This window comes from Sturnira hondurensis, unplaced genomic scaffold (genome assembly GCF_014824575.4).
Source record: "Sturnira hondurensis isolate 20B ecotype Veracruz unplaced genomic scaffold, ASM1482457v3 Scaffold0021765, whole genome shotgun sequence".
In the NCBI taxonomy this organism is placed as follows: domain Eukaryota; kingdom Metazoa; phylum Chordata; class Mammalia; order Chiroptera; family Phyllostomidae; genus Sturnira; species Sturnira hondurensis.
Genome location: NW_028094396.1, coordinates 404,756 through 432,549, shown reverse-complemented (window position 1 = coordinate 432,549; position 27,794 = coordinate 404,756). Strand labels below are relative to the sequence as shown.

Below are 27,794 nucleotides of genomic sequence, written 5' to 3'. Positions count from 1 at the left end.
AATTTTGAATTCACATTAGGACCACAGGAGTTTTAGGGCCACCAAGTCCAACTGCATGATTTTGGATGTGGCTACCCAGGGCCAGAGACATGGTGATTTGCCCAAGATCACAGAGCTCCAGAGCAGCAGAATCTGAACTAGAAGCTGAGCCTCCTAGATCCACGTTCAGAAGGCGGGACATGTAGCTAGAAAGGCTCCTGGAAGCCCTGGTCACCCTTTCAGGAGCGGTGCCTTCCTGGACAGCCAGTACCCCGACAGCCCTCACAAGGAACATGACTGCTGTGCATTCACGCTCCATTCTACCAGCACCAGGCTCAGAATGAAAGGAGAATACACATGCCTTTGGTTGCTGAGACCATTATTAAAAACAGGGTGAGCCACAAGCAAGCAGACAACCAGGCCGGAAAACCTGGATTAGAATTAATCCCCTTGTTTCACAGACACTCATCAGAGAATGGCCGCGGGGGCCGTGGAGAGGAAGCACAGCCAGCTTCGGGGAGCTCGCCAGCCCTTCGTCTGCCCGGGGAATCTCCGTTTAGAAAACATTATCTGTTCATGTTTTTTTCTGATAGGCAGTGCAATGATTTGTATTCGTTCCCACAAAGTGTCAGAGAGCCTGTGAAGTAGTAATATCCAGACTTCTTAATGCATTTCCAATTTCAAAAATCAACTTAATTAAGTAGGGGTAATTTTTTTCCTGCGCAGCCATCAGACTTTAATTAATACTCCATTAAAATGAATTCCTGTGGGAATACAAGCATGCACGTACCTAATGAGTTTATCTGCCAAGGGTGTTGTTAGAGAAGATGCTAAATGTGCCTCCTCACTGGCCACTTACTCAATTTCAGAATGCTCTGTATTAATCAAAAATGCAAAGCAATGGCAGGTTTGCAACCCTCCTCTCTGCAGGCACCCCTGCTGTGCCAGCAATATAACATAGTCTGTCCTCTCCTCTCCTGTCTCCACTTCTTGAATAACTTCGTCAGATTTCAGCCCAACTAACTTCCTCCTCCGTGGAGGGCAGCTCAGCGCCCACAGCCCTTCCCTCACAGGCTGTTGCTCCACAATCAGGCAAGGTGAGGACAAACTCCGTTTAATATCACTCTGTAGCAGAGCTCGTGATGAAGATTTAGTCTTGTCTTCTTTTTAAAATAAAATAACACAGAACACACTTGCAAAGGCTGTATGTTTCATGTTGCACCAAAGAAGACCCAAGTTGTGCAGGACCCAGATCTCTGACAGGAAGCAGCGAGCAGGAGCAATAGGGTGCGTGGTGGAATGGGAGTCTCTGATCCTCATTTCCCCTTAGAGTGACTATTTCCACACCAGGGGTTCCTACATCTCTCCAGCGGAGGACTGAGTGCTCTTGGAAACTCCAGAAACCACCTGCCTCGGCAGTGCCCTCTTCGCTAGAGATGAGGAGGAAATTTTGCCCCATATTGTTTGAGACTTCAATACAGGCTATCAGGAGAAAAGTGTTACTATCATCAACCCTCGGTGGCGAGTAACCCCTAGACCACCCAGGACCCTGGGCATACCTTGAGGGTCATTGTACTAGGAAACCGACCTAACCCTTGCCAGAACAACTCCACCCAACCAATGCCCCTTCTCCACTAGCTGCTCTTACCTCTTTGGTGTGTGTGTGGAAGGAAACAGACATGTCCAGGAGAAGCTTCCGCTGCTCCACCCTGCGCACGAAGTCTTGGATGCGCACCTCTAGGTGTCGAGCTGCCTTGTAGATCTCCTCCGGGTCACATTCCCCCGTCTGCGCAAGCTGTTCCGCTGCTTCTAGGAGCTTGTCGGCATTGGTGTAGGTATTCTGCCGGCAACAACAGTGAGAGAAAGTCAACTTGCAGTCACGAACCAAGCCTTTCAAGCCTTTCCCCAGCCCACCAGGGGCTGCCCAGAGCTGGAGCGCAAGGCGTGGGCGCTGAGCCGACAGCTCCCTGATCCGGCACAGAGGAGCTGAGTGCTGAGCCGCCTGCTGCCTCCCAGCAAGCTAGCAGCCTGCCTGGCAGCTTGGCATGTAGAGGCACTAGCTGAGTGCCTCCTCAGTCCCTGGGATTTCTCAGAGGTGGGGTGCCCTGGAAAGAAGGGAGGAGACATGTGAGAGTCCCCAATCCTCATCAGCTCGTCGACCCACCCGGACCCTTGTGAAAATCCATCATTACCCTCGCATCTCAGGCTGTAACTGCCAGGGTTGGAAATACCTCATCCACCAAGATCGTCTGGGAAACAATAACTGGGAGGCTTGCCTGACTTCTTTGCTCAAGTTCCTTGCAACTACTAGTGTTTATCTTTTGAAACAGAGCTATCTCTTAAGAGGGGAAAGGGTCAGCAACTCGGGAGCTGAAAGAAGGAAGTCGTCACAGCCAGAGTGAGGATGTGCAGGCTATTCCCTGCGTGCCCGAGGGAAGGCTTGCTCCCTGCAGCAAGGCTGGGGAGGAATCTGGTGATTCTTGTTTATTGGAAGCTACTGCAGGCACATGCACATTCACACACACACTCCTCCCACCCCTGTCTGTACCTTCCGTGGTATTCTCCAGAGCATTTTAAATGTCAATCAACTTATAGTTCTTATTCATCAGGATGTGATAGTTATTACGTGCATGCCATGGATACAATTTTTCCTTAGCAGGCTTCACTTTTTAGAAAGATCTAATATTAACCAATTTGGAGCGAATGAATCAGTTGCACAGATCTCTTCATCACTCCTACAACCACAAAATGCCCTAGAGGGTGGTGAACAAGTGGTTACGGGTGACGATGTGAATCTGGCAGCAGAAACAGTCAGTATCGAACACAAAGTGAGTGAAGAACTGAAATGGATTTACGGGCAATGACTGACTGTGGTGCTTTACTTTGCTCATGGAAAACAGGCCTCCAGACTCCACGGAGTTTTTTGGTCTCACCCAAAGACACCTGGGTCTTAAAGGTTGAACTGCATGTCCTCCAAATGCACATGTTAAAGTTCTAACCCCCAGTACCTCAGAATGTGACCTTGTTTGGAAACAGAGTCATTGTAGATATAATTAGTTAAGATCAATTAGTAGGTTGGGCCTCTAATTCAATATGACTGGTGTCCTTACAAAAAGAATGCCACGTGAAGAGTCAGGACACACCTGAGGAGGCAGAATGCCAGGTCGAGCTGAGAGCAGAGATCTGGGGATGTGTCTACAAGGAGGGAATGGGAAAGATTGCCAACCCCCCCCCCAAAAAAAAATTAAGCAAGAGACATGAAACAGATTCTCCCTCATATCCCTCAGAAAGAACCAACCTTCCTGACACCTGAATCTTGGGCTTACAGCTTCCAGAACTGCAAGACAATAAAGTTCCGTTGTGTAAGCTACCCAGTTTGTGGGACTTTGTTTTGCAGCCCTAGCAAACTAATATATTGGGGTGGAAACTTTCAGAGGCTGCTGGCACACTCGTCTGACACAGTTTTACAGAATACCAAGTGTGGCCTCAGGGGTCCTTGAGACATGCTGTCTGAAAAGCAACTGCCCAAAGCAAGCAGTGTCCCAAAGCAGGTGAGATGGAGTGGGACCAGGACTAAACAGGAAGAAAAGCCCTTCGGATTATGAGAAAACAGATGACCCTTATGTGAATAAAGAGGCTTTGTCAAAGAGTTAAATAAGGGTATGTCCATCCTGAAAGCAAATGAAGGCTGTACTCAGAGTTGTGGAAATTCCTGGAGAGACAGGAAATGGCAAGTTGTAAAAGACCTCTGGGGCTGTGGGCCACGTTAAGGAAGGCTGTCCACAGTTTCTAGGAAATATGCCTAGAGCTGATGGAAGAGAGATGTTTCTTTCCCCCCCAACCCCCACCTCCAGGAATTACTCAGATCTTCCACTTTAAACTTAAAGGAATCTCAGGAAACCCCAAAGAAACACAGAGGTTATAATTTTATATTCTCTGGCCAACAAATAAAAACTCGTAGCAAAGCCAAAGGAAGCTTGTTTTTGAGTTAAGTTTGCTTTTGAGATCAAAAGATAAATAAAAAGCTAAACTGAAGTGCCCACTGCTTATAAGGTGGACAACTTTGTCCCAGTTTGCCCAGGACTTTTCTGGTTTTAGCATTCTAGAAAGCCTGTTGGTCCTGGGCAAATCGGGATGGCTAGTCACCGTAGCACGCATCCAACGCTGTACACATCTCAGGAGTACAGATTATATTTACACACACACACACACACACACACACACACACAATGTATGCTGCCTCAGGGGGAATAAAATCACTCTTGAGAGAAACAATATGAAAACACATCAACAGGGCATGCAACACAATAATAGATAATTAGGGATTAAAGTCCATGGGTGCTAAGGAGAAAATGACTAAAATTGAGAATAATAATAGCTAATAAATGTTAAACTTTTTTTCAAATTCCAAGGACCATTCTAAAGATTTATATGCATATTAACTCATTTAATCTTTGCAATAACACTATGAAGTTGATATAGACACCAGCCCAATTTTACAGATGAAGAAACTAAGGCACCAAGAATTTCTGACCAAGGTCACATGTCTTGTAAGTGGCAGAACAAAGATTAAAATCTTGTTGTCTAGCTTCAGGGGCCAAGCTCCAAACTATCACACTACTGTGTCAGACGAAGAAGGGCCTTGAATGCCATGCTCAGGTGTTTTACTCCAAAGTCATGGGAAGACCTAAACAGTTTTGAGTAGAAGAGGGATATAGTATACAGAGACACTACCCTGCCTATATACAGAGTGAAGGCAGAAGCCTGAGTATGGGCGGGATTTAGCAGAGGAGGAGGGCTTCTCATAAACAGGACTCTCTCTTCTCACCCACGGTACTCAGTGATCCCATACCATAGCCGCTTTCATGCTCACAGTAACAATGTGCTACCAGAGGAATCTCCCTACTGGTTTGTCTGCTCCTGAAAGGGAGGTTCCATGTCTCATTCATCTGGGGTTCTCCAAGCCAGGCACTGTGGCTGGTACACAATAGGCACTTTCAACAAGACTCAGAGATGGGAATGAGAATGGTTTGTCTGAGCAAGTTGAATCAATACGACTAAAATCGGAGAGTGGCAATACATCACATTAGATAAGGAAGGGAAAAGCTAGATAATGGCTTTTATAGAAAGAAAGGTACAATAAAGACAGGTGAGAGGGCAACGGGATCTACACTAAAACCGGGGCTCCCTGCTCTACCCACTGCCCAGTCCTCCTCCCCATCGTAACCAGAAAAAGATTCTGAAATTCAGATCCAGTCACACCTCCGTTCTCTTTAAAACTGTCCCGTAGCTTCTCATTGCCTTTGAGGTAAGATTTCATGCAAGGCCCTTCTTCATCTGACATCTGTTTTCTTCCTTCACTTTCGACTAACATTGCTCCCCTACAAATAGCCTGTGCAAGAAATTGCTTACACTCTCAGAAACTCACTGCACTGAATCTTGCCTCTGTGCTTCTGTTTGGGATGTTCTTCCCCTGCTTTTCCACTTGACCAGTGCTTACTAACCTTTTAAGACTGAACATAGGCATCGCTCCCTCAGAAAGTCCACCCTCATATCAACTTCCTCCCAAGGCTGGCGTAGGTGTGCTTCTCTGGGCTCAGAGGGAGCTGTTTGGACCCTCTCCAGGCTACCTGTCATATTCCAAAGCAAAAGTTTGTGTGTCTTACCTGCTTTAGGGCAGAAACTATCCTTTACCTCTTTCCTTTAGTGCCTAGCTTCAAGTAAGTGCTCCATGGATACTAAAGACTACATCAATTATAGACTACATCAATCCCACCCAACCCTAATATTTAGTCATTGACCTTCACCAAATATCTGGCACGAGCCCTTACACACTGGAAATCATGTTCTGGTTTCTCCCACCTCCTGGCACAGTCCTGAAACAGGAACAGGCTTAGGGAATACCAACCAGAGTAGCGTTGGAGCACTACACTGATACTGGTTATCACCCCAAATCGGGGCAGAAATCACAACAGGCTTCAGTTCACCTTCTGACCAAATTAACAATGGTTTCTGCTCCAGGGCCAGAGTTCGACCTCAATGATGAATGTAGTTCCTAGGCATTCTTCGGTTTCCCAGCTTCTTAGCCTCTGCCTTGGACTTGACCCCTTATTACTATTTCCCAACTGATGTGCCAAAAATGGATTATGAGTATTGGGATATCAATCCCTCTCTGCCCTTGAGACTTTGAAGCAGGGCCTGCGGGAGCCAGAGCCCTTAGTCAGAGATTTGCGTTGCAGCTTCTGCTCTTCACTCCCCAGCCTCCTTCCCTGTGTCAACCAGGTAGAATGCCCCGGAGTCTACCTTTCATTCTCCCCGGTGCAGCCTTGGCCCATTAGTTGTTTGCTTTTTCTTCAAGAAAGAAACAGACTATACTAAAATAACTTGTCTCTACAAATACAGGCATCCCAACAACCCAAGGTATGCTTTTAGATTCCCTGTGATGAAGCAGAGGGGTGGGGAATTTTAAAGGCAAGGGGTGCAAGAGTCAGGGAATGAAAATGAGTCTAGAGTAAAGAACTGACTTCCTTGATAATACAGAGTTAGCATTCTTAGCTCTCTGCTCTGGGGATGAAGAAGGAGGAGGCTGAGCAGTTCCTCTTATTCGAAAGAGGCAGTGTGGACTGGAGAACGTGACTACCAGAGGACCAGGAAGGATTAGGGGAATGATTCCTTCCCCCAGTGATTATTTTTTCAGGCTGGCATGACCGGAACCAATGGTCAGTGAGAAGAAAGGTACACAAGCATTAATCAAAAGGTACATGGAAGCATAGGTATTGGGGAGGGGACAGACTTGTCTCTAGATTTGGATATTAGTGAATGGCAGGCAAATCAAGGCAATGCCTCAAACCTTACATTCGAATAGTACTTTATGGGTGTGGGGAAACCACCTGAGGCTGGGGAAAGAACTGCCTGAAAAGATTAGAGGTAAGAGTGCCCAGCACTCACACAGGGCTAGGAATGATGCCTGTTCTCACCAGTTAGACTGGAAAATCTCACGGTTCGGTGGCTGTTGGGTAGAGCTCAGGAGTCTTGCCTTATCGGGCTAAATATAGCCCTAGACCGAACACTGCTCTGGTCTAACCTAACAAATTTTAAAAGAAAGGCCTGAAGACCAAAAAAGTTGGAATGAATCAAACTTTTTTCAAGTAACTTAACTGTGTCATAGAACAAAGCTTAAGATATATGTAGGCACAACTGACAATGTAAAATTCACAGTGTCTACTATCTAGCAAAGAAATAAAAATTACCTGACATACAAAGAAGCAAACACACACACACACACACACACACACACACACACACACTATAATGAGGAGAAAAATCAATCAAAACTGACCCAGAACTGAAATAAATGCTAACATTAACAGGTGGGAATTTAAAATGGTTATTATAACTATTTCATTTGTTCAAAAAGTGGAGAAATAAAAGACATAAAAAAGATTTTGAACTTCAAGAGATTAAAAGTATAGTGGATGGTATTAACAGCAGGTTAGACATTACAGAAGAAAAAATTACTGTACCTGAGAACATAGCAATAGAAACTATTCAAAATAAAATTCTGACAGGAAATTTTATAAAGTGAGGCATCAGTGAACTGTGTGACAACTTTAAGCAGCCTACTTAACATACATTAATTGAAACTCCTAAAGGAGGGGAAGGAAAGGGAAAAAAATTACCGAAAAACTTCTAAGCTTAATGAAACTACAAATCCACAGATCCAAGAAAGTCAGCAAACCCTCATCACAAGAAACACAAGAAACAGCAAGGAACATGAAAATCTAATTAAATCAAGTGAGAAAGGAAGAAAAAGAAATCTTAAAAGTGACCAAAGGAAAAATGGAATGCTACACACAAGGGAACAAAGATAAAGGTGACAGCAGACTTCTCATCAGAAACAATGCAAACAAGAAAAGAGTGAAGCAACATCTTTAAAGAGGAGCAACAACAATAAAAATTCTCAACCCAGAATTCTATGCCTGGCACACAAATTTTTCAAAAACAAACAGGAAATAAAGTCATGTCAAGGCACATACAAGCTAAAAGAATTGTTAACCAGCAGACTTGAATGACAAGAAGTGTTATAAGAAGTCCATCAAGAAAAAGAAAGATGTTACCAAATGGAAATGTGGACCCACATACAGAAATAAAAATCACTGGACATTCTAACTATATGGGTAAATCTATAAGATTTTTTCCTTATTATTTAAATATATTTAAAGATAGCTGAATGTTTAAACAGAAATAGTAACATAATGTGGGGTTTATAGCACGTGTCAGTAAAACCTAGGACAACAATAGCACAGAAGCCAGGAAGAAAGAAATAGAAGTATGCTATTGCAAAGTTCTTATGCTACATGGAAAGAAGCATAATATAACTTGGTAAACTGTGATAAATTAAAGACACATTCTATAAACCTTAAAGCCACCATTAAAATAACAAAGAATTACAGCCAATAAACAAACAAAGGAGATAAAATGAAATCATAAAAATATTAAATTCATCCAAAAAAAAGGAAGCAAAAGAAAAACAAACAAACAATGGATGAAATACATAGGGAAAAAAACTAAGATAATAGACTTAAACCTAAACATACCTATAATCTAATTAAATGTCAACTGTCTAAAAACCACAAAAAAAGAGATTGTCATATTGTAAAAAATAAAAAAGGCAAGTCCCAATTGTATGCTGTCTACAAGGAATGCACCTCAAATGTAACGACACAAATAGGTTAAAAGTAAAATGTTAGATAAAATATAGTATGATAACACTAATCAAAATAAAGCAGGGGTAGCTATATTAATATTACACATGACAGATTTCAGAAAAAATATTACTGGGGAAAAATAAAGTCATATAATAGTGAAGGAGTCAATTCATCAAGAGAATACAATAATCCTAAACATTTATGAACCTAATAACAAAGCTTCAAGTCACACAAAGCAAAAACTCATAAACTTGCAAGGAGAAATAGAAAAATCCACATTTCAGTCAAAGATTTAATGCCTCCTCTCAAAAATTAATTGAACCAGTACACAAGATATTAGTAAGAATATAGAAGATTTAAAAACTCTCAATCAGCCTTGACCATTGTGGCTCATTTGGTTGGACATTATCCCACAAAGCAAAATGTCACTGGTTCGATTCCTGGTTAAGGCACATTCCTATGCTGAGGGTCCAGTCCCGGTTGGGGAGCATACAAAAGGCAACTGATTGATGTTTCTCTCTCATATCGATGTTTCTCTTTCTCCCTTTCTCCCTCCCTTCCCCTCTCTATATAAATAATTAAAGTTTAAAAAAACCCTCTCAATCAATGTAACCTAATTGACATTTACACAACACTACACCCACAACAGCGGAATACACATTTTTTTAAATGCTCATAGAACATTGACCAAAATAAAACATATTCTGTGCTATAAAACAAGCCTTAACAAATTTAAAAGGACATGAGTCACACAAAACACTTTCTGTGATCATAATGTAATTAAATTATAAAGCAATAATAGAAATTTCTTGGAAATCCCCAGAGAGTTAAAAACTAACACACTTCTACACAATCCAAGGGTCACAGAAGGCAGTATCAGTTTACCAGATGTCTACAGTGTGCTAGGCTTTGTGTTAGGCCCTTTAAACACAGTGCCTCTAAGCTTGGGGATCAACCATAAAATAGGCATTATTAATTTCATTTTACAAATGAGAAAACTGAGGCTCCAAGAGGCAAAGTAACATGTTCAAAGAATGTTATATAGCTTGACACGGCAGACCATGTCTCTGTAAACTCCAGGCACTGTGTATGGAAGGCACCATGTAATTCTCTAAGACTCAGTGTAAAATTTCCATCTCCTCTGCTTCTCTGTTACTTTGCATTATATTCACTCTTATGCCTTTGATTTCTAAATGATGACATTGTGATTGTCATTTGCTACTGCCATAGTTTTTGTTTTGTAACACACTTCCAATGAGTGCATGTTGACTTTATTTCGAGGGAAATGGATTCTCCTTAAAGGAAAGAGTCCTCTCTTACTCATCTTTCCTATCTTAACTACTCATCATCGTACCTGGTATGCAAAGTGCTCTCCTTCCAATTGGCACTCAACCAAAAAGCTGCAGCCCAGCATCTTGTCAGCAGTAAGGCTTCACAATGGATCTTTATCTTATCTCCTGATGTAGGTAGTTCCCAGTTTAAGAATCAGTAGTGACTCAAAAGTTCCTTTGTAAGCCTCTTACTTAGTGCTGAGAATGTATTTTCCATGTGAATGGGAGTTAGATTGCCAGGGTAAAGAGAAGAAATTTAGCTGAGCATGTATCTTTAAAATATAATACTGATATAGCACATCATTGTACAATCAACCAAATTTATAAACAGGGTGATATAGGAAAATGTCTTTCAGTTTTCATCTGGGAGCACCAGGCACACGTATGTCCCCTGTGTGCTGCCTCTTGCAGGGGAGGACGGGGGGCGGGGGGCGGGGGCCGGGGTGGACTCCAGCAATGGCAGAGTGGTCTTGGGTGAGAAGCAGTAGCAAGGAAAGGAAGAAATCACTTGGCACCAGTGTTGGGCTAACCCACCACATTACATATGCTGGAAAGACATCTTCTTAGGTTTCCTAAGAGAACAAACAATATTTGCCTCTGGTAGAACAATCTGTATGTCCAAACAAGGAGTGTCTACAGAGTAGTCCTAATCAGATACTCTTTACATTGGAGACTGCGAATATTCGGTCTACTAATTGAGACTGTTAGCAAAAATAATTCCTGCAGATGCCGATACCTCCCAGCACAAGTCGTTTTGGTGCTCACATTCTTTCTGGGAATCTAAAAGCCAGCTTCATCACACTGGCACATGTAGTCATCACCCTGCCCCATTCTCGTACACATCTCTACTTGCCAGAGAGCATTTTCCTCTCTACATCTAAAATGCTGCAGCACCTTTCCCAATGAATAATAAATGGTACATTTTCAGAACTCCATAATTTTAAGTTTTATTTTTCTACAGCCTAAGTTTTATGTGCTTAAGAGCATACACAGACCTAGGAATTATGAGAAGAGCAGTTATTCTTTGCTAAGGTGTCCTCTCTTTCACTGATTCCTTTCCTTTCCTTCTAGTCCACGCTACTTACACCTCTTCATTAAAGGAAGGTCAATGTATTTCTTCTCAGCTACAGGCTGGAAGCTGAATACCTAGTCACTTGCAGGCAAGAGAGCAAAATAAATAATGAGAGTCAACTGTCAGCATATTATCTATTTACTATAATAAAAATGATGGCATAGGAACACTTTGTTTCTGGACCAAAAAGCAGGGTCAATCCTAGAGGCTGACAACATAGGTTATAAGGCATGATTTGACAGAAGACACAAGGTCCAGCTTATAAGAAAGGACCAGCCAGGTTCCAGAAAATGTGGCCATCCCTTGGGGACTGAGACACAAAGCAAAGAAGGGCTTTCTGCCTGACACTCTCCACCTACTCCAGGGCATGGAGAGCAGCTGAAGGCAGAGATGGACCATAAGTCAGATCTGGGAGGGATAGGACTGGTGCTTAGACTCAAACACAAATTGGAAGCTGATGCAGACAGGAGGCAGGCTGGAAGCCAGAGGTTGCCCAAAGCTGGGTCATTTGTTTCCGAGACAACCAGGAGAGTGCCATGCGGACAGAAAGCTCTGAAGCCTGCGGAGGGAAGCTTTTAATCTTCTCATTGAGCAGGTGCAGAAGCAGCCAACTGGCATCCAAACTGCTGCAGGGAAGCTACGCACCACTCCGGGAATTTGATAACACGGTCCCCACCGTGGCCCCCTTCCCCTGCCTCCTTCCCCTCATTCTGCTCAAACCGACAGAACAATGAACGTGTAACCACAACCAAAGTACCAGTATGTGCACAAAAATATTTTCAAAGTGAAGAAAACAGACCTAAGGGTTGAGACAGGGACACGTAGATTGACCCTTCGCCCTGGCCCTGCAGAAGTTCATCCGCATGTGGAATTCTCAAAGCCAAAGAAACAAGCAGTAGGTGAGACAGAATCTCCATGGAACCAAGTTGAATAAGGACACCTGCTGAGGGGTTTGGCAATCCAAGAGACATGGGGGGGAACATACCCAAAGCAATGTTCTCTCCCCAAAGATGTAACTGTGGTGTTGCTGTTTTCCCTGTTTTCTGTATTCTATGTTTGGCTGTCAGTGGGAGGCAGTGGGCGAGAGAGGGAGAGGCAGGGCTTTAGAGAGACAAGACAGTTGGCTTGAAAATACTGCTGAAGAAAACCTTGGGGCTTGTAAATTTATTTTTTTCCCTGTTTCACCCCTGAATGGGGACAGATAGGGAAATGGTGGGTCAGATGATGTGGCGAAGAGAGGTCTGGTCCACACTTTTGCTTCTGCCCCTGCCAACATAGTGCTCCTCAAGTCCTTTCACCTTTTTGAGTCATGTTTAGTTAGCCCTGTAGGTCCAGGGCTGCCCATAACTAGAAAGACCCGTAGGGAGCCTGCCCCCTCCGGCCTAAGAACCAAGGTCACCGACCCTCCTTGCTGAGAGTGTCCCTGCTCAAGGTTCATCTTTGAAGACCCTGGACTCCTCCTGCCTGCACCGTTCTTACCTTAGCTAACTGCCTGGGGTTTGATCCACAGATTTTTGTGGACCAGGGTTTAATATTTTGGGCTGAATAATTCTTTGTTTAGGAGCTGTTATGGGTTGAATTCTGACTCTCCAAAGAGATATGTTGAGGTTTTAACCCCCAACATCTGCGAGTGTGACCTGTTTAGGAAATAATGCCGTTGCAGGTGTAATTAGCTAAGATGAGATCATACTGAGACGGGGTGGACCTTAATCCAACAAGACTGAGGGCCTTATAAAAGACAGCCATGTGAGGATATAGATGCAGAGAGAGCAGCACGTAATATAAAGGCCGAGATCAGAGTAATACAAAGGGATGCCAAAGTTGCCAGCAAACCACCAGACGCCTGGAACAGATTATTCCCCACAGTGCTCAGAAGGAACTAACTGCTCACACCTAGACCTCACACGTGCATCACCCGGCACTGAGACAACACATTTCTGCTGTTTTCAGCCTCCCAGCTTCTGATACTTTGTCACAGTAGTCCTAGGAACCTGATACGGGCTGTCCCGTGTACTGCAGGATGTTTGGCAGCACTCCTGGCTTTCAGTCACAGGATGTCAACAGCAACACCCGACAAGATGCAATAACCTAAAATGTCCCCAGACGTTGCCATATGTATCCTAGGGGTGCAACTGCCTTCCACTGCTTTAGACCCCAGCACTACAGAGGAAGAAGCCGGTGAAGGAGACTATTCGACTTCCTCAGCTGCATCGAATTCCTGATAATCTTTCAGGTGGCATAAACCTTAAGGAATTGTCTAATCTGTGGTTCTTGCAGGACAGGATGAGAGGGTAGACAGAGGAGCTTGAGGGGAAAAGTGATGCCCAGGCCCATCCCTGGGATAAACTGAACTATGGCTCTGATTCTACTGATTGATTGATGGACCAAAAAAAACTACTAGTGATAATGATGGCTGTCGGTTTTGGATCCACTTATAAATATTACAACACACCATGGATTATGCTATTTTATCATCTTATAGATAAGAAAACTGAGTCTTAGGAAGGTGAAAGATCATGAGTAAACTGACAGAGCTGATGAATGGCAGGTGCCAATCTGGAATTCACATTTATTCGGCCCCAAGCAAAACATTCTTTTTTAAAAAATTTAAATTATTTTATTGTTGTTCAATTACAGTTGTCTGTATTTTCTCCCCACCTCTCTCCCCTCCCCCTCCAAACCCATCTCCCTCCCTTGCTTTCACAACCCCCCCTTGGTTTTGTCCATGGGTCCTTTATAGTGATTGCTGAAAACACTTCTCCACACTGTCCCCACCCTCTCCCCTCTGGCTGTTGATAGATTGTTCTTAATTTCAATGACTCTGGCTATATTTTGTTTGCTTTTTTCTTTTGTTGATTATGTTCCAGTTAAAGGTGAGATCATATGGTATTTGTCTCTCACCACCTGGCTTATTTCACTTTGCATTCTGCTGTACGAAATGGGAATTTGCCAATAAATATCAATGGTTTATATACAGGGTCTGGCACAAATAACACCTCTTTTCATTACAAAATCATAAGCATGTAATTCTGTAACATAACAGTATCACATTCAAGCACACCATATGACACTTTAGATGAAATGTTCAAATTAAAACTATAAATTATTACACCCACATTATTACCCTGCCAACCAAACTCAAGCAGGCGTTACTTCTGCTAGACCCTGTATAATTATCTCTCAGCAATGTTAGGGATGATTTTTCTTTTCCATTATTTTCTTGTTTTCTAAATGTTCTATAGTGAACATGCTTTAATTTTACAATCAAAAAGAATGAAAAAAACATTTAAAGTATAAAATTACACTCAGGGCACTGTTTAGAAATTATTTACCAAAAAACCATAATTTTTATATTTACATATGGTTGCTTATTTTTATGTTTGTAAGAAGAAAGGTGGACAAGATAAGTGATTATTGAGACAGAGAGAGAGAGAGAGAGAGAGAGAGAGAGCGCCTGGGAAGTGGGAGTACAGGGAAAATCAGCATTTTTATTTACATATCTCTGCAGTGTTTCACTTGTTATTTCAACTACCAAAATCTCTTTCAAAATTTGAAAAATACCCAATGAAAGAAATTTTAAAGGAAAAGAATCCAATATATTTTTGTCAATTGAGTACATTTAGAAATACAAGTAAATTTCATTACAAACGTATCAATATTTAGCTTAGAGATGGACGCATTTCCTAGTTCTGGGTTCTTGAAGACAACTAATGCTTGACCAACTGCAGTAAAATATACAATCAAAATATGTAAAATGTGTGTCACCCAAGTCAGGCATTTCCCCTCTCTCAGTCTGAACTTTATGACATTGCTTAGCATAGCTTAGAAGAAACATGATTTTGGTGTGACATATAAACGCAAAAAAATTCCCATTAAAAAAATAATTACCCCTGAAATCCTAAACCTCATTCTCCCTAGGCACAATGCCATCAACCATGACCCTGAGTAGTTTTGTGCAGCAGTCAGAAGTAACAGACATGTTAAATTTGAAAACTCTTAAAAGTGAGACAGGTTCTTGGACAACACCCAAAAGCCTCTGTCTGGAGTGGGCTGTATGGCTTGCTTGAAAGGCTTCCCCATCGGCATCACACAAATACCAAAGTGCTAATGCCCACAGCTTGGAGCTGACAGCAGCAGAGTGACAGGCGGGGCCACTCCTTGTGGGCTTCTGTGTACGAAACTGACAAGCTGATGTGGACGGAGATGGTTAGGACCCTTTACATAAAAATCAACAGAATAAAGATGGCCTGACGTACAAATGAAGGGGGTGATAGGAGATGTCTAGTTGAAGAGTCAGCCTCCCTCTTTCAGTCTCACTGCTCTGCTCTAGGACTGCGGTTTCAGTGGCCTTAGACAGCCTAGGCTACTTAGATCTCGCCTTCCCCAGGTATACCATTCAATTCATCATCATCAGCACGGCTCGAGAGAAATACGGCCCTTAGCCACAGAAGTGCTCCAGGGCCTGCAGAGAGTGACACGCACAGTTCTAGGGGCTGTATTCCCTCATCAGTCCCCCTTGAACAAAGGCAAGCCCTAAAAGGACACTGCTGTGTCAGGAGGGACCCCCAGTGAAGAGGGTCAAAGGAAAGCCTTTGCCTCTGCAGTGGCCCTGGAGGTGTCCTCCCTACCCCCGACTGCAATCAGTGAACACTGCCATGCACCCCGAGCCATCAGAAAAAAGGGGTGACTTGTGTCCAAACTACTCTGTATACAAGGCATGGGAAATGCAAACTGTATTTCAGAAAGTTTACCATCTATACAAACTAAATTTGAAAAGTTTTGGCACAAAGTGCTTAGGGTTAAGTCTTGGTTCTGTATGAAACTGAATTATGTCAAGCAGTTCCTTCTCCATGGAGTAGAAAGAAATGAGGTGTGACGGTAGAACAAAGTGGTGATGTAATGCTGAGGGCACAGCAGGTCACAGAGAGGTCAGGTAAGATGGATAAGCCTGAGGAAGTTTTCAGGAGGCAAGTTTTTGAGCCAACTTTAAAGAATCTAAAATGGAAAGGGAGAGAAGGAAGCTGCTAGACCAAAGAATGGCTTGGGCAAAGGTCCAGATTGGGAAATCAGAAGATATAAGGGGCCTTGGCAATGAACTAAGAGGTACAGTCCCAGGGGTTTCTTCTTCAAGTCGGGGTTGATGATGGAAAGCCTGTTGGGGGAACATAGCAGAGGCAGCTAATGGCCCTTCAGGAAGGAAAGCCCAGTTTGGGAGTCAGAGAGTCCAGCTCTGGCCCTCACTACCGGACAAGCCCCACGCAGTGGCCATGTGGTGTGGAAGAGTGGTGGGGAAGTGTGCGAGAGAGGCAGGAGGCACGAATGAAGGAGACCTGCACACTCTTCACAAACAGGGTGGGATTCAGAGCTTTACCACAGGACAGGAGAGACACCACTTTATACCAAGGACTGTTCACCACAGACCACTGAGCAAGACCCAAGGCCCTCCCAGTCCTCAGGATGCCCACTTTCAACAAGGAAACATGTTCTTTCTGTTTTCTTTCCCTAGGAGATTGGGTGAAGAGACTCACCCATTGGAGCATTTCCTCAGAACAGAGAGGCTGTGGAAGGTCAAAGTCCCCCACATAGGGCCCTCAAGGGAAAGGAGAGAATCTGAATACCTGCAGATCGAACCATGAGACTGGGAAGGGCCATGAGGTTCAGGCTCACATCTCATCACTCACCTTGTTATCTGGAGCTGTTGAATGTTCCTGACTTTCACAGCCCAAGAGCTGCCTTCCATGACCACAGACTGTACCTATAATCCTCCATCATGAAAGCCTTCACAAGGACCCTGAATAACTCAGTACAAACCCACTCTCAACCCTACAAAGGGAAAATTAAGCAGTGGGGTTATGTGAAAGGTGACACAATAAATAGAAACCAACTGGCTAAAATGTGGGTCTGAGTGATTTCACAGAGGGCACCAGGACTCTCTGGAAGGGTTAGACATAACTGGCAGCACTTGCTGCTGGGCAGGGCTTCCCTGTCCTCTCTGGTCAGAATGACATGTAAGATAAGTGGTCAGCGTGGCCTACGTACAAAGCATCATGTTCTTTGCACTTCCATTTCCAAAGTCTACTTTAGACCCCAAAGCCTCACAGATCTACCCTTACATAAACATCAGAACAAGGCTCATTAAATCACTAGGTTTAGCTTTTGCTCTAGAATGTGGAAAGTTTCCCCAGCTAATCCTGCTATGCATGAGAATCTGGCCCTCCAACAGCCTAAGAAGCCCAGGGCTTGGAGATTTCAGTTAGATGGAGACCAGTCAGTACATTCTCCTCCTCGGGAAATACCCTGTATGGGGCAATGTCATCCGTCTTCTCTAAATCTTCAGTTGCTCTTTCCTGAGCATATTCCAGACATGATCTCACCCACTGTCACTATATCCCTGAATAATAATGATGATAATTTACATTTGCTCTGTGCTCTGTACTGAGAGTGCTTTTAAGTTCATTATCTTATTGGTTGCCCACTTCAGTTATGATGAAATATTTTCCCCACTTTACAAATGTAGAAAGGAGGCTTGGCAAGTTCAGGTGACCTGTGCACACAGCTGGAGTAGCACTGGGCCTCTGGGCCAGGCCTCCCAATCCCTGGATCCTTCTAACCGGATAAGGAAGAAGGGAGGAAGAATCCGTAATTCCTGTACTGTTGAGGGAGAGATTACGGCACTAATCGTTGAGGTGGCCTTCACGTGAGGCATAGGGTAATGCCTCAGACAATCTAGATTACCCTGTGTCAAGGTTATCTGGCACCAAATCATCTGGCCACCAGAAGTCATGACAGAATATAATTTCTGGGTGTAAACCTCACACGTTTCTAACTTTATAAACCCGTAACACTTTTACAAGCTTATAAAGTGACAGCCATGTCAGGTGGGTCAGAGCCAAGGTTTGCATCCAGATAGCCCTATCTTATTTAGCTGCATTTTTTAAAGCAAATGAGACTGACCTTGGGAATTCTAAAATACTAAAGAGACCATAATTTTAGGCAGAGTCCGGGTATTGTGGAGAAAAAAACTGAAGCATGTCAATCACATGGATTGGGAGTTCCCTTTATCGCCCCCATCCCTTGCTGTTATTTTCAAATTCTAGGCGTGTGATGGACTCAGGTCTACCAGAGATATTTCAATCCATACTTGGCATCAATGAGGCTCTGATATATTGTATTAAATAGCTCACAGTGTGAAACACCGTGGAGATATGTAATGATAGCTGAAATTGCCAGTGGTTAGTCAGCTCCTATAATGTTGTAGAACAGCCGCACTCGTCTCCACTGAAACCCAAAGGACAGTGCCTTATGCTGGCTGGGCATTTGCCTTGTGTATGCCAAGGTGAATGAAGGTTTCCATCCTGATGAATCCTGGATGTTGCCTGGTACTGCAAGAGGCCACAAGAGCTCAGCTCCCTCTGCCCTGAACCTAGCTTCCTTTTCAACTGGAATAAATCAGATACAGGGCTTTGATCCTGTCAGAAAGTGGCAGAATTGGGCTTTTCTCCTGTTAAAAATTTATTCCAAACAAAATTGGTTCATAAAAATGCCTTCAGCTGCTCATTGGCAGAGACCAAAAAGGACATATGATCTGCTTGCTGACTTGTTCTTGTTGGTGATGTGTATTTGTTTTTTAGTTTGCATAATCTACAACCTAAAGCCCTTTCACTCAGGGCTCTTAGGTACTGGTTGCTGGCACACATCATCTGTCCCAGCTGCCTCATCTACCACAAATTCTCAAAAGCCCTTACCCTTCAGCTCAGACACACCTCATTTGTTCCACCGCCCTGAATGCCACAAGGGAGCACTGGGACCCTGGAAAACACTGCCCACCTAGAAAACCACACTTAGACCAGAGCTAAGTGCTACATCCTGGAACCTGACTGGAGCCCCTATTTCAGGACAGGATCTTCCAGGAGAGGATGGGAGAGGCATGAAGGAAAAAGAGGAGGAGGAGGAGGAGGAGGAGAGAAAACAGAAGGAAGAAAGAGGAGGAGGAAAGAGGTTACAAAAATTACTGTTTTGAAGCACTCACCACCGCCACCGCCGCTGGCACCATCACTGCACCCCACCCAAGCCAGTTTTGGGGGCCAGAAGGTGCTCACAGTCCTCTAATACACAGGCACCTACAATGGGGAACTGGAAGAGTCCCCTGGGGGGGAACACTCATAAAATGCCATCTTCTGAAGGTTTCTCTTGGGAAAAGATCCTCAATGCTTGGCTTAAACACAGCCTTCTGTTTTCAATGCTTATTTTGCTTCTTCTTCCCCACTTATAATTGTACCTTCTTTTAATAGCCTGTAATTATAAGTTACTAGAATCTGGAAAAGAGTGAGAAGTCTTAATATTAAAGACTTCACAAGCGAAGAAAAATAACAGTGTAGATATATCTCTATTACCATAGATATATCACTAAAAAGCTGGTAAATAATATACATGCCCATATTTGGAAAAATAAACATCAAACTATTGACAACTGTTATACAGACAACTGAGTGGGTGGATTATTTTTGTTCTGTTTTGCTCATCTGTACTTCTATAATGAAAATGTGTAGTTTTTAATTAAAAATAAAGATAAAAACTTCATCTGGAAAAAAGCAAAAGAAGGGGTGAATAAGCTCCGTTTTTTTCCATTTCTCTGGAATGTAAGTGTGGGCTCTGGGGTCAGACTGCTGGGGTTCAAATCTTGCTTTCTTCACTTGAATGATCCTCTTTAGGCCTGACTTTTCATCTGCAAAATGAGGATAATATATTTTTTAAAGATTTTATTTATTTATCTTTTAGAGAGGAAGGGAAGGAGAGAAGTATCAGTGTATGGTTGCCTCTTGTGGGTCCCCTGCTGGGAACTGGCCTGCAACCCAGGCATGTGCCCTGACTGGGAATCGAACCGCAATCGTGTAGTTCTCAGGCCCGCGCTCAATCCACTGAGCTACGCCAGCCAGGGCAAAAATGAGGATAATATTAAAACCTACTCTATAGAGTTATTTCAAGGGTTAAAGGAGATATTTCTTATAAAGATATGTATAAATAAATGGCAGTTATTATTACTTATTCTTATGTTTTTCGTTAGAGCACAGGTTTAAAACCTTGCAAATACTTTTCAAAATATTTTTATCCTTGAGAAATATTTTCACCGTGGAATTTGCGCATGTTCCCCCTGTATGCAAATGTATCACCTGCTCCCTCCTACTTTCAGCTTAGACAGTGTCGGCTTCCACAGCAGCCAGCATGCTCCTGAGGCCACCCTGCTTCCACTGTGCCACAGAAATGAAAGAAAGAGGGAAGAGATAGGAAGTCGATTTGGTTTACCTTAATCTAGGCAGGTTGACCTGTGTTGAAACTAGTTATTGGAAGATATGGCAATAGAGGTTTGCTTTCAGAATCAATACTGGGCAGATGGAGAAAGCTTTTCTGTGGAACCGCTTTCACCATTTCCTTTCTAAACCATGTCACACTCTCTGAGAGTAACTTTATTCTTCCTATCTCTGTGTTATTCTCACTGTGCAAGGTAAGTATGTTGTCACCTCATGAAATTCGTGGTTAGGCAATTGGTACCTTCCAATGCAGCCCACTGTGTCAGAGAATCCTTTAGAAGGGAGGGTGCTCTCACTTGGTGCCCAGACTCTCCTTCCTCCCCTCTTTTCTGGGGCCCGCACAGCAGGCTCGGCTCGTTTTGCTACAGAAATCAAATGGATTCACACATCTTACTAACAGACTGGTTCCTACATATTGGGTTCCCTGGGATCCAATGTAGTCTTGCCCTGGTGCCCTGGTTTGATTACTAGACTTTGTCCTGTCCCTAAGAGCCAGCCCTTCCTTACCTGATGCCTCAGCAACCCAGCCTCTGATTTGCAGCCCAGTGATTGGAGCCCTGTAATCTGTTAAGACCTTTCCCAATGTAAACTGCCTACCCTCTCCCTTGGATCTCTGAACACACTGGTCCCTGGACACCCAGGACTGGGTACCTCTGACCCATTCACCCCCCAGGTAGGACAAACCATTACTCTATTGCCTTTGTTTGGTTCTGACTGGTCAGACTGCATGGCTACCTCTTCCCTCATGCTTAACCTTAGGGCCAAGCTCGTCAGTACCTGTAGTGGATCTGTCTCCTTGGCACATGACCCATCTCAAAGGACAGGCCTACTCTTTCCAACATATAAACAGACCACACCAAGCTGGCTCTTGAGATATGATACCACGGTACTTGATAACCTAGTTTGGGAGGGAATGAGGCTCGAATGTGTTCTGTCAGCACCACCGGGGTGAGCACTGCTGTGGCAGAGCCCACCATTCACCAAGCACCTCCTATGGCCCAAAAGCTCTATTCAGCACTTTCCATATGTTATTTCTAATCCTCATATCACTCTTCAGATTAGTTGTCACTATCTCCATTTTAGAGTGGACATTGAAGCTCTGGGAGATGAAGTGATTGTCACAAGGCCCAAGGCCAATAAAAGGAAAGAACAGACTGACTGAAAATGCTACCCTTTTCTTCACTAGACCATAGGTCCCAATAGATGGGGAATCAGAACTGACAGGAATGTTTCAAACAGGTTTGTGGAGCTATTAAGAGGGTTGTAGTTTGGAAATTAGGAGGTTTACCAAATGATAGCCCGACCTCAGCAAAAGGTAAAAAAAAGAGACAAAAATAATGTTCTGGGCTGGGCCAAATATAGTCTACTGGTTTGTGCTAGAAGATAGAAATAAAGACTATTGGCTAAGTTAATTGTTAAATAGGCCGAGCTCCAGGAGAGAGCAGAGCCAGGTGTCACCAACTGTGGGCATTTATCTCACATAAGCCAGAGGACAGGTAGAGAAAGACAAAGAGCAATCATCCTGGGGTCACATCGATCTTTTGGATTAAAAAGCTGTCATAAAGGATCATGAAGGTGACACCTTAGTCTACCCAGGGCAATCTTAAACAGAAGGAGGGAAAGCTTCATCTAAGGGTGACGTGTAGCTGTCTGAGGGAACACCCAGATCCAGACACAGAAGGAGGACTAGCAACTGGTTCTGGGTGGAACTGCAGTCCCCACCAGGCCTGGTCACAGAGACAGCCAGAGTTCTTGTGAAGCAAGGGGCTCTGTGGCAGGATGGTTGAGCGCCCAGGCTCTGGAGCCAGACTCTTAGGGTTTAATCCCAGACCTAGCACGTACAACTGTGCCCACTTGAGTTATTTAATAGTTATTTCCTTATCTGTAAATGAGAACTGGAAATATCTAACTCATGGGATGTTATGAGAATTGAGTTAACATAAGAATAGAAAGTACTCAGAAGTGTGATTGCTATTGCTATGATCAGTATTGCTACTGTTATTAAGGCCTTCTCAACAGGGAGAAGGAAAAAAGTCCATCAATGAACACGACATATTGAATGAAAAGTATGACTAAAAGAGTTGTCTTGGACTTTGAACCAGTATACTGAACATAAAATCAATATGCTTCTTTTGTCTGATTTACTTTTTGTTTTGTTGTGGCCTTTAAGATCCCTTTTAAAAGGCCAATCTTATTCACCTGCACAAAGGAGTGAAAGGGAAAAAGGACTTCACCACATTTCTGCTACAGAGGGAGAGGATTAAACCTCCCCTGAGAGTCAGGCTCAGCATGACGGTCGGTAATGATCCCAGCTGGAAATAACATGGAAACTTAGTGGGGCTGGGAATATGGGCAGAGTAAGGCATACGATGTCTCCTTCTCAAAACTGGTTTCCTATGGCTTCATCTGTAATAATTATTTAAGTTTTTTTTTAAATTAAAAAATGCAAAAGAGTCCAAAGAACTCACTCAAAATTTGACTCAAAAATGCTTCTTCCCACGTGCTGGATCCTGGGCTGGGGCTGTCTAGGCTGCCCAGTGCAGTGCAATCTAACTAATTCTGTCTGGAAGGGTGACTCTTGATCAGGTCCCAGGTTATATGATTCTGGAGCCTGTGTTCTAATGAACATCCACCTCTCTTCCATTTACCATTTTTAGAGCTGGAAGGGACCATAGAGATCATCTGGCCTGATACACTCCCAACAAAGGAATCTCCACTATACCGTTCATTCCTTTATTTTCCAAATGCCAATTACATATTAGACTCATCACGCTAGACACTGGGATAGAAAGACTAATGAAAATTCCTTCCTGCTCTAAGGAAGGTCACAGTCCAGCTGGGTAGTGAGGCTAGCATAAGTTGGTGACACTGTGTGACAATTACTACCCCCCGTCAGGAATGTAACCTAGAAAAGTGGCATGAGGTACAAACCATGCAAGCCACTGAAGGCTTCCTGGAAGAGGTGATACTTGAGATTAATGTTGAAAGATGAACAGAAGTTGGTCTGAGTTAAACAGGTGGGAAAGGTGAAAGAGGAGACAGCACTGACACTGGAGAGCATGGCATGCTCAGGTCAACTCTGGGACAGCAGGACTACAGGGTGGGGCAGAGGGATCACAGGAGAAGTAAAAGCTAAACCAGAGAAGGCAACTACCAGATCATAAAAGGTATACAATATCAAGAGTTTGAACTTTGTCCAGATGGGAAGCCACCTGTGGGTTCCAAAACCAACAGAGTAGCATGATGAGAAGTGCATTTTAGGAAAACCACTCTTGCCTTGCAGCAGTGTGTGATGAATTTAAGGAGACCAGGACTGGAGTCAGGGAAAACAGGAAGCTATTGTGATAAGCCAAGCAGGAAGTAAATCAAACTCTGATCTAAGGCTGTGATAATGGGGATGGAAGGAAAAGAACATATTATAGAGGTCGAATCTGTAGGACTGTGTGATGAATTTATGAGCGGTGAGAACAAGAGGGTAGCTAAGAATGACTTCTAAGTTTCTGGCTGGAACAACTGGGTGGTTGGTGTCCTTTACTGGCATGGGGAATACAAGAGGAAGAGCACACTGGGAAAAGGTGTCACGTAATAAAATAAAATTTGGACATGCTGGATTTGAGAAACTTCTGAGAAATCTAAGTGGAGGTATTCAGGAAGCCAGTAAGTTTATGAACAGGTTGCTCAGAGGTAAAGTCAGAGATGAAACATGGATTTGAGGGTCATGGGAGCAGGAGTAGTCCTTGAACCTGGGAAGGAATATAAAACCATGGTGGGGGGTAAAGTGAGAAGAGAAGATCTGAGTAATAAACCCTGGGGAAAAGGGAGAAGAGTCTAAGAAGGACCAGCCAGAAAGACATAAGGAAATCAGGAGAGCATGGTATCATAGAAGTCTTGGTAGAAGAGAACTTAAAAAAAAAAAAAAGAGGTGGTTGACGGGGTCAACTGCTTCAGAAAGATCAATTCATATCTGAAAAGTGTCCTTTGGATTTAGCAAAAATGTCCAAGCGGAAACTTTGGTAAGATTAACCTCAGGCAGCCAGAGAGAACAGAGGCCCAGTAGCAGGGGTCAAGGGCATCCAGGAGGTAAGGAAATACAAGTGCAAATACAGACTCCTCTCAAGAATTTGGGCTATGGAGGGAAGGAGAAATGAGAAAGTGGGGGCTCAAAAAGTTAGTCTTAGTTCCTTTTTATTTATTTGTTTGTTTTTAAGATGGAAAAGGCTTGTGGATGTTTATATTTTAAGGAATAAGGGTCACCTCTACTGGAAAACCTCCTGTGATAAGAAAGCACACTACATCGCAAGATGTTTCATTCTAGTTTTAGACAGATCATAAACAAGCAACTGTGGGTTGCTTAATAAATAAGCTCAAAGTGGCTTCACTACACCTTCCACCCTCATCTCTTCTACAGGAAGCCTGCGACTATCAACCCCATTTCCCTGCCTTTCATTTAAAAAGTTACTTAATTAAAACTGAACATACCCAGTTACTTCGACTTCACTATCCTGGCAACCTAACCATCACAGCATAGTTTGTTAATATCCTTTTGAAAATATGTTTTCTAGAATTAGGCACAATATTCCATATGTGATCTAAAAAGCCAGAGAATAGAGAAATTCTTATCCCTCTGCTTTAGAGGTTATATTTTAATTTATCTCATTACTGAGAAGATTTTAATATTCCTTTTTGTTCTAAGAGTGAAGTCTGAACCCTTTCATCTAAAGGTCAAGGTTATTGAAGGGTTAGACAGCCAATACTCTTTCAAGGGTTTCTACAATGATTTGCTACCACACAGAACTCTTTGCTGTCATCAATTTACTGATGTTTATTTACAGTGTCACAAAATTTATAGGAGATGCCAGGAAATTTGAGGACTCTCATCACTACCATAGTTTTCCCTGAGTCAGAACCGAACTCATCTGGCAGAATTTTCCACATCCTCCATCTGATGGACCAGACTGTGGTCCTCCCTAGGAACAACCATGGCTTCCTTTTTGCTCTCCTTTAATCTCTGTTATTTCTCCCTATTGTTTACTACCTTCGGGTTTATAGATCTCACAGAGACATTAGCCCTCTTGATAGGTCCTCAGCCTTCCTATGAGGAAGAGTCCTTTAAACAAAACATACTCTTCTATTGCCATCGAACTCAGGGTATGAGCTCAATACCCTGAAGTGTCAGGAGTATTTATCTTCTTGTGTCAAAGTGCCTTACTTGTTACACACGCCTTTTGTTGATATATAGGTAAGAGAGTCCATAAATATTGCTTGCAATCTATATTCTTGTATATTTTTTAAACCTAAGGTGATGATGTAAGGGAATGTACTTCACAGTGCTTCTTTCTAAGGCACCTGTGTGGTGCATCACATAGCTGCTTCTGGCTTGACTGGGATGATATCCTAATTTCACTTCAAAATTCCCTTAAATCCTTCTAGATAGATCAACACGGTTTTCCACCAAACACATGCTCTTCGGTATTTACAGGATGAACTCTGCCCCTTGTCAGAGGGCCATTATTCTGGTTCTGTAGGTTACAGCCCAGGAAAGCTTTAAAAACACCATCTGCACAGGCGGCCACTTGCTTCTGGAGGCCTCCCTGCATCATTGCCACCATATGAAAGAGGAGCTAAAAACACCACCTGTGCCTTCAAATCTTTTTTCTTTGCTACCCAGAACTTTAAAGTCATTAAGAACGCATTCCCAGATTCTTCTGAGTGTGCCATTTATTTCACCCTGGGAGCAGCAAAATTGGGTGGGGGTGGCGACAATGTGTGGTCTCGGTAAGAGGTTCTCGGCAGGCTCTCTATAATATTGTGGATATTGGCTCTGACCCCCTCTTAATTTTCCACATCGAGTATATACAAAATGACCTTCAAAGCCTTTGGTTCAGAGTTATCATGACATGTAACATCGTTCTTCTTCCTGAGAGTGTCACAAGACCCCCCTCAGCAGCTCACGCCAGCAACTTCTCCCCGCCAGTGTCTGAGGAGGGAATGTCCTAATCTACCCCGACAGGAAGAGCGCTGTGCAAGACCTAAAGCCTAAGGCTGTCCTTCATTTCTCTGAGCTTTCACATTCTTCCACTTGCCCACTTTATGACATTAAATTCTCTGCATTTTCCTGTGTTTTTTCCTCACCATTTTTTTTGTCTTGCTTAAGAACCTTTCATCCTAAGAAGCTGGAGTGTGAAAAAACATCTATTTAGGCTCTTCCCCTTCTGCTTCCATTTGCAGCTGCTATAATTGGTCTCAGGCATGAAAAGAAAGATGTAATTTATTCCAAAGGTCACTACACCACCCCCTAGGCAGGTGTGCTCATTGGATCGCCATATGTTTCTCTTCCATTTTGCCTACTTTGACCCCAAGACTCAGAACAAAAATTTTTTTAAGCGTATTCTACTCAAGTTGGAGGGAAAAAGCAAAGGTCAGATAGAGAAATAACTAACCAAAGGTTATTGAATGAAGTGCTTATTTGTGGCTCTGTTTGTATATTCCTTAAATGTCTTTCTTTAAATGATCTGCTTTTCCAAAAATGTTACACTAATGCTACTTACTATGCTTAACTGCTTAAATGTGGTTTGGTGCTTTGAGACATTAGATTATATATATTGGAATGTAAATGCTTGATAATGTTTGACTAAGCCAGTCTACAGAAAGTCTGGCATTTCAGATAAGGAGGCTATAAATCAGACCACTAACAGAATGCACAGCTGCTGTGTAAACCATGGGCACTTCAGTACTAAGTAATAGCAAATATCTCAGGATAAAGTCATAATTCTGTCCCATTCTATCTCCTGAGCAGATATGGGTGAACCTATCTCCTGACGGCTGTGTTATCACAGGCAGCAACTTCATCTCACACTTGTCTACACTCTCAGTGATACCTGACATGCCAAAAACGTGTAAATACAAAAATACAGTCAGTAACTTTTAAAATCTCATTTACTCTATGGCTCCCATTATTTGATAAATGTATAGGTGACTTGAGTCAAGAATCTACCAGAACCAGGAGGGGTTCCCGCTAGTGACCAGGTCTTCTATTTGAGCACAGACAACACCAGGAGCTTGGACTAAGACAGTCCTGTAGGGACAGACCCCCGGTGTGTCCCCTGGCCCTGGACCCTCACCACCCTGCTATCAGGACCTTCCTCGGTCAAGCCGTCAGGAGTGGCTCCCCCACTTCTTCCCTCGGCTTCACCATAGGCTATTCAAAGAGTGCCATCTGCAGGAGGCACTGGGGACTCATAAACGCTCACTTCATTTCCTTCAAATGGCAGTCGAAGAGTCTTTAAAATGTGTTCAGGAACTAGTAAACACAAAATGTAAAGTTCATTTTTTTAATTTAATTTATTTTTAGAGAGAGGGGGGAAGGAAGAAGAAAAGGGAGGGACATTAATGTGTG

The 27,794-nt window shown here is 43.2% G+C and overlaps 1 protein-coding gene across 7 annotated transcripts in view; it reads right to left on the bottom strand.

Moving 5' to 3' along the window:
- Window positions 1-27,794, bottom strand: part of KALRN (kalirin RhoGEF kinase) — a 706,454-nt gene that overhangs the window by 316,785 nt on the left and 361,875 nt on the right. For all 7 annotated transcript variants that reach the window (XM_037033686.1, XM_037033687.1, XM_037033688.1 and 4 more), the window contains exon 11: window positions 1,628-1,819. In XM_037033686.1, coding sequence (XP_036889581.1) covers window positions 1,628-1,819 — 192 coding nt within the window. The remainder of the gene's footprint in view (window positions 1-1,627; window positions 1,820-27,794) is intronic.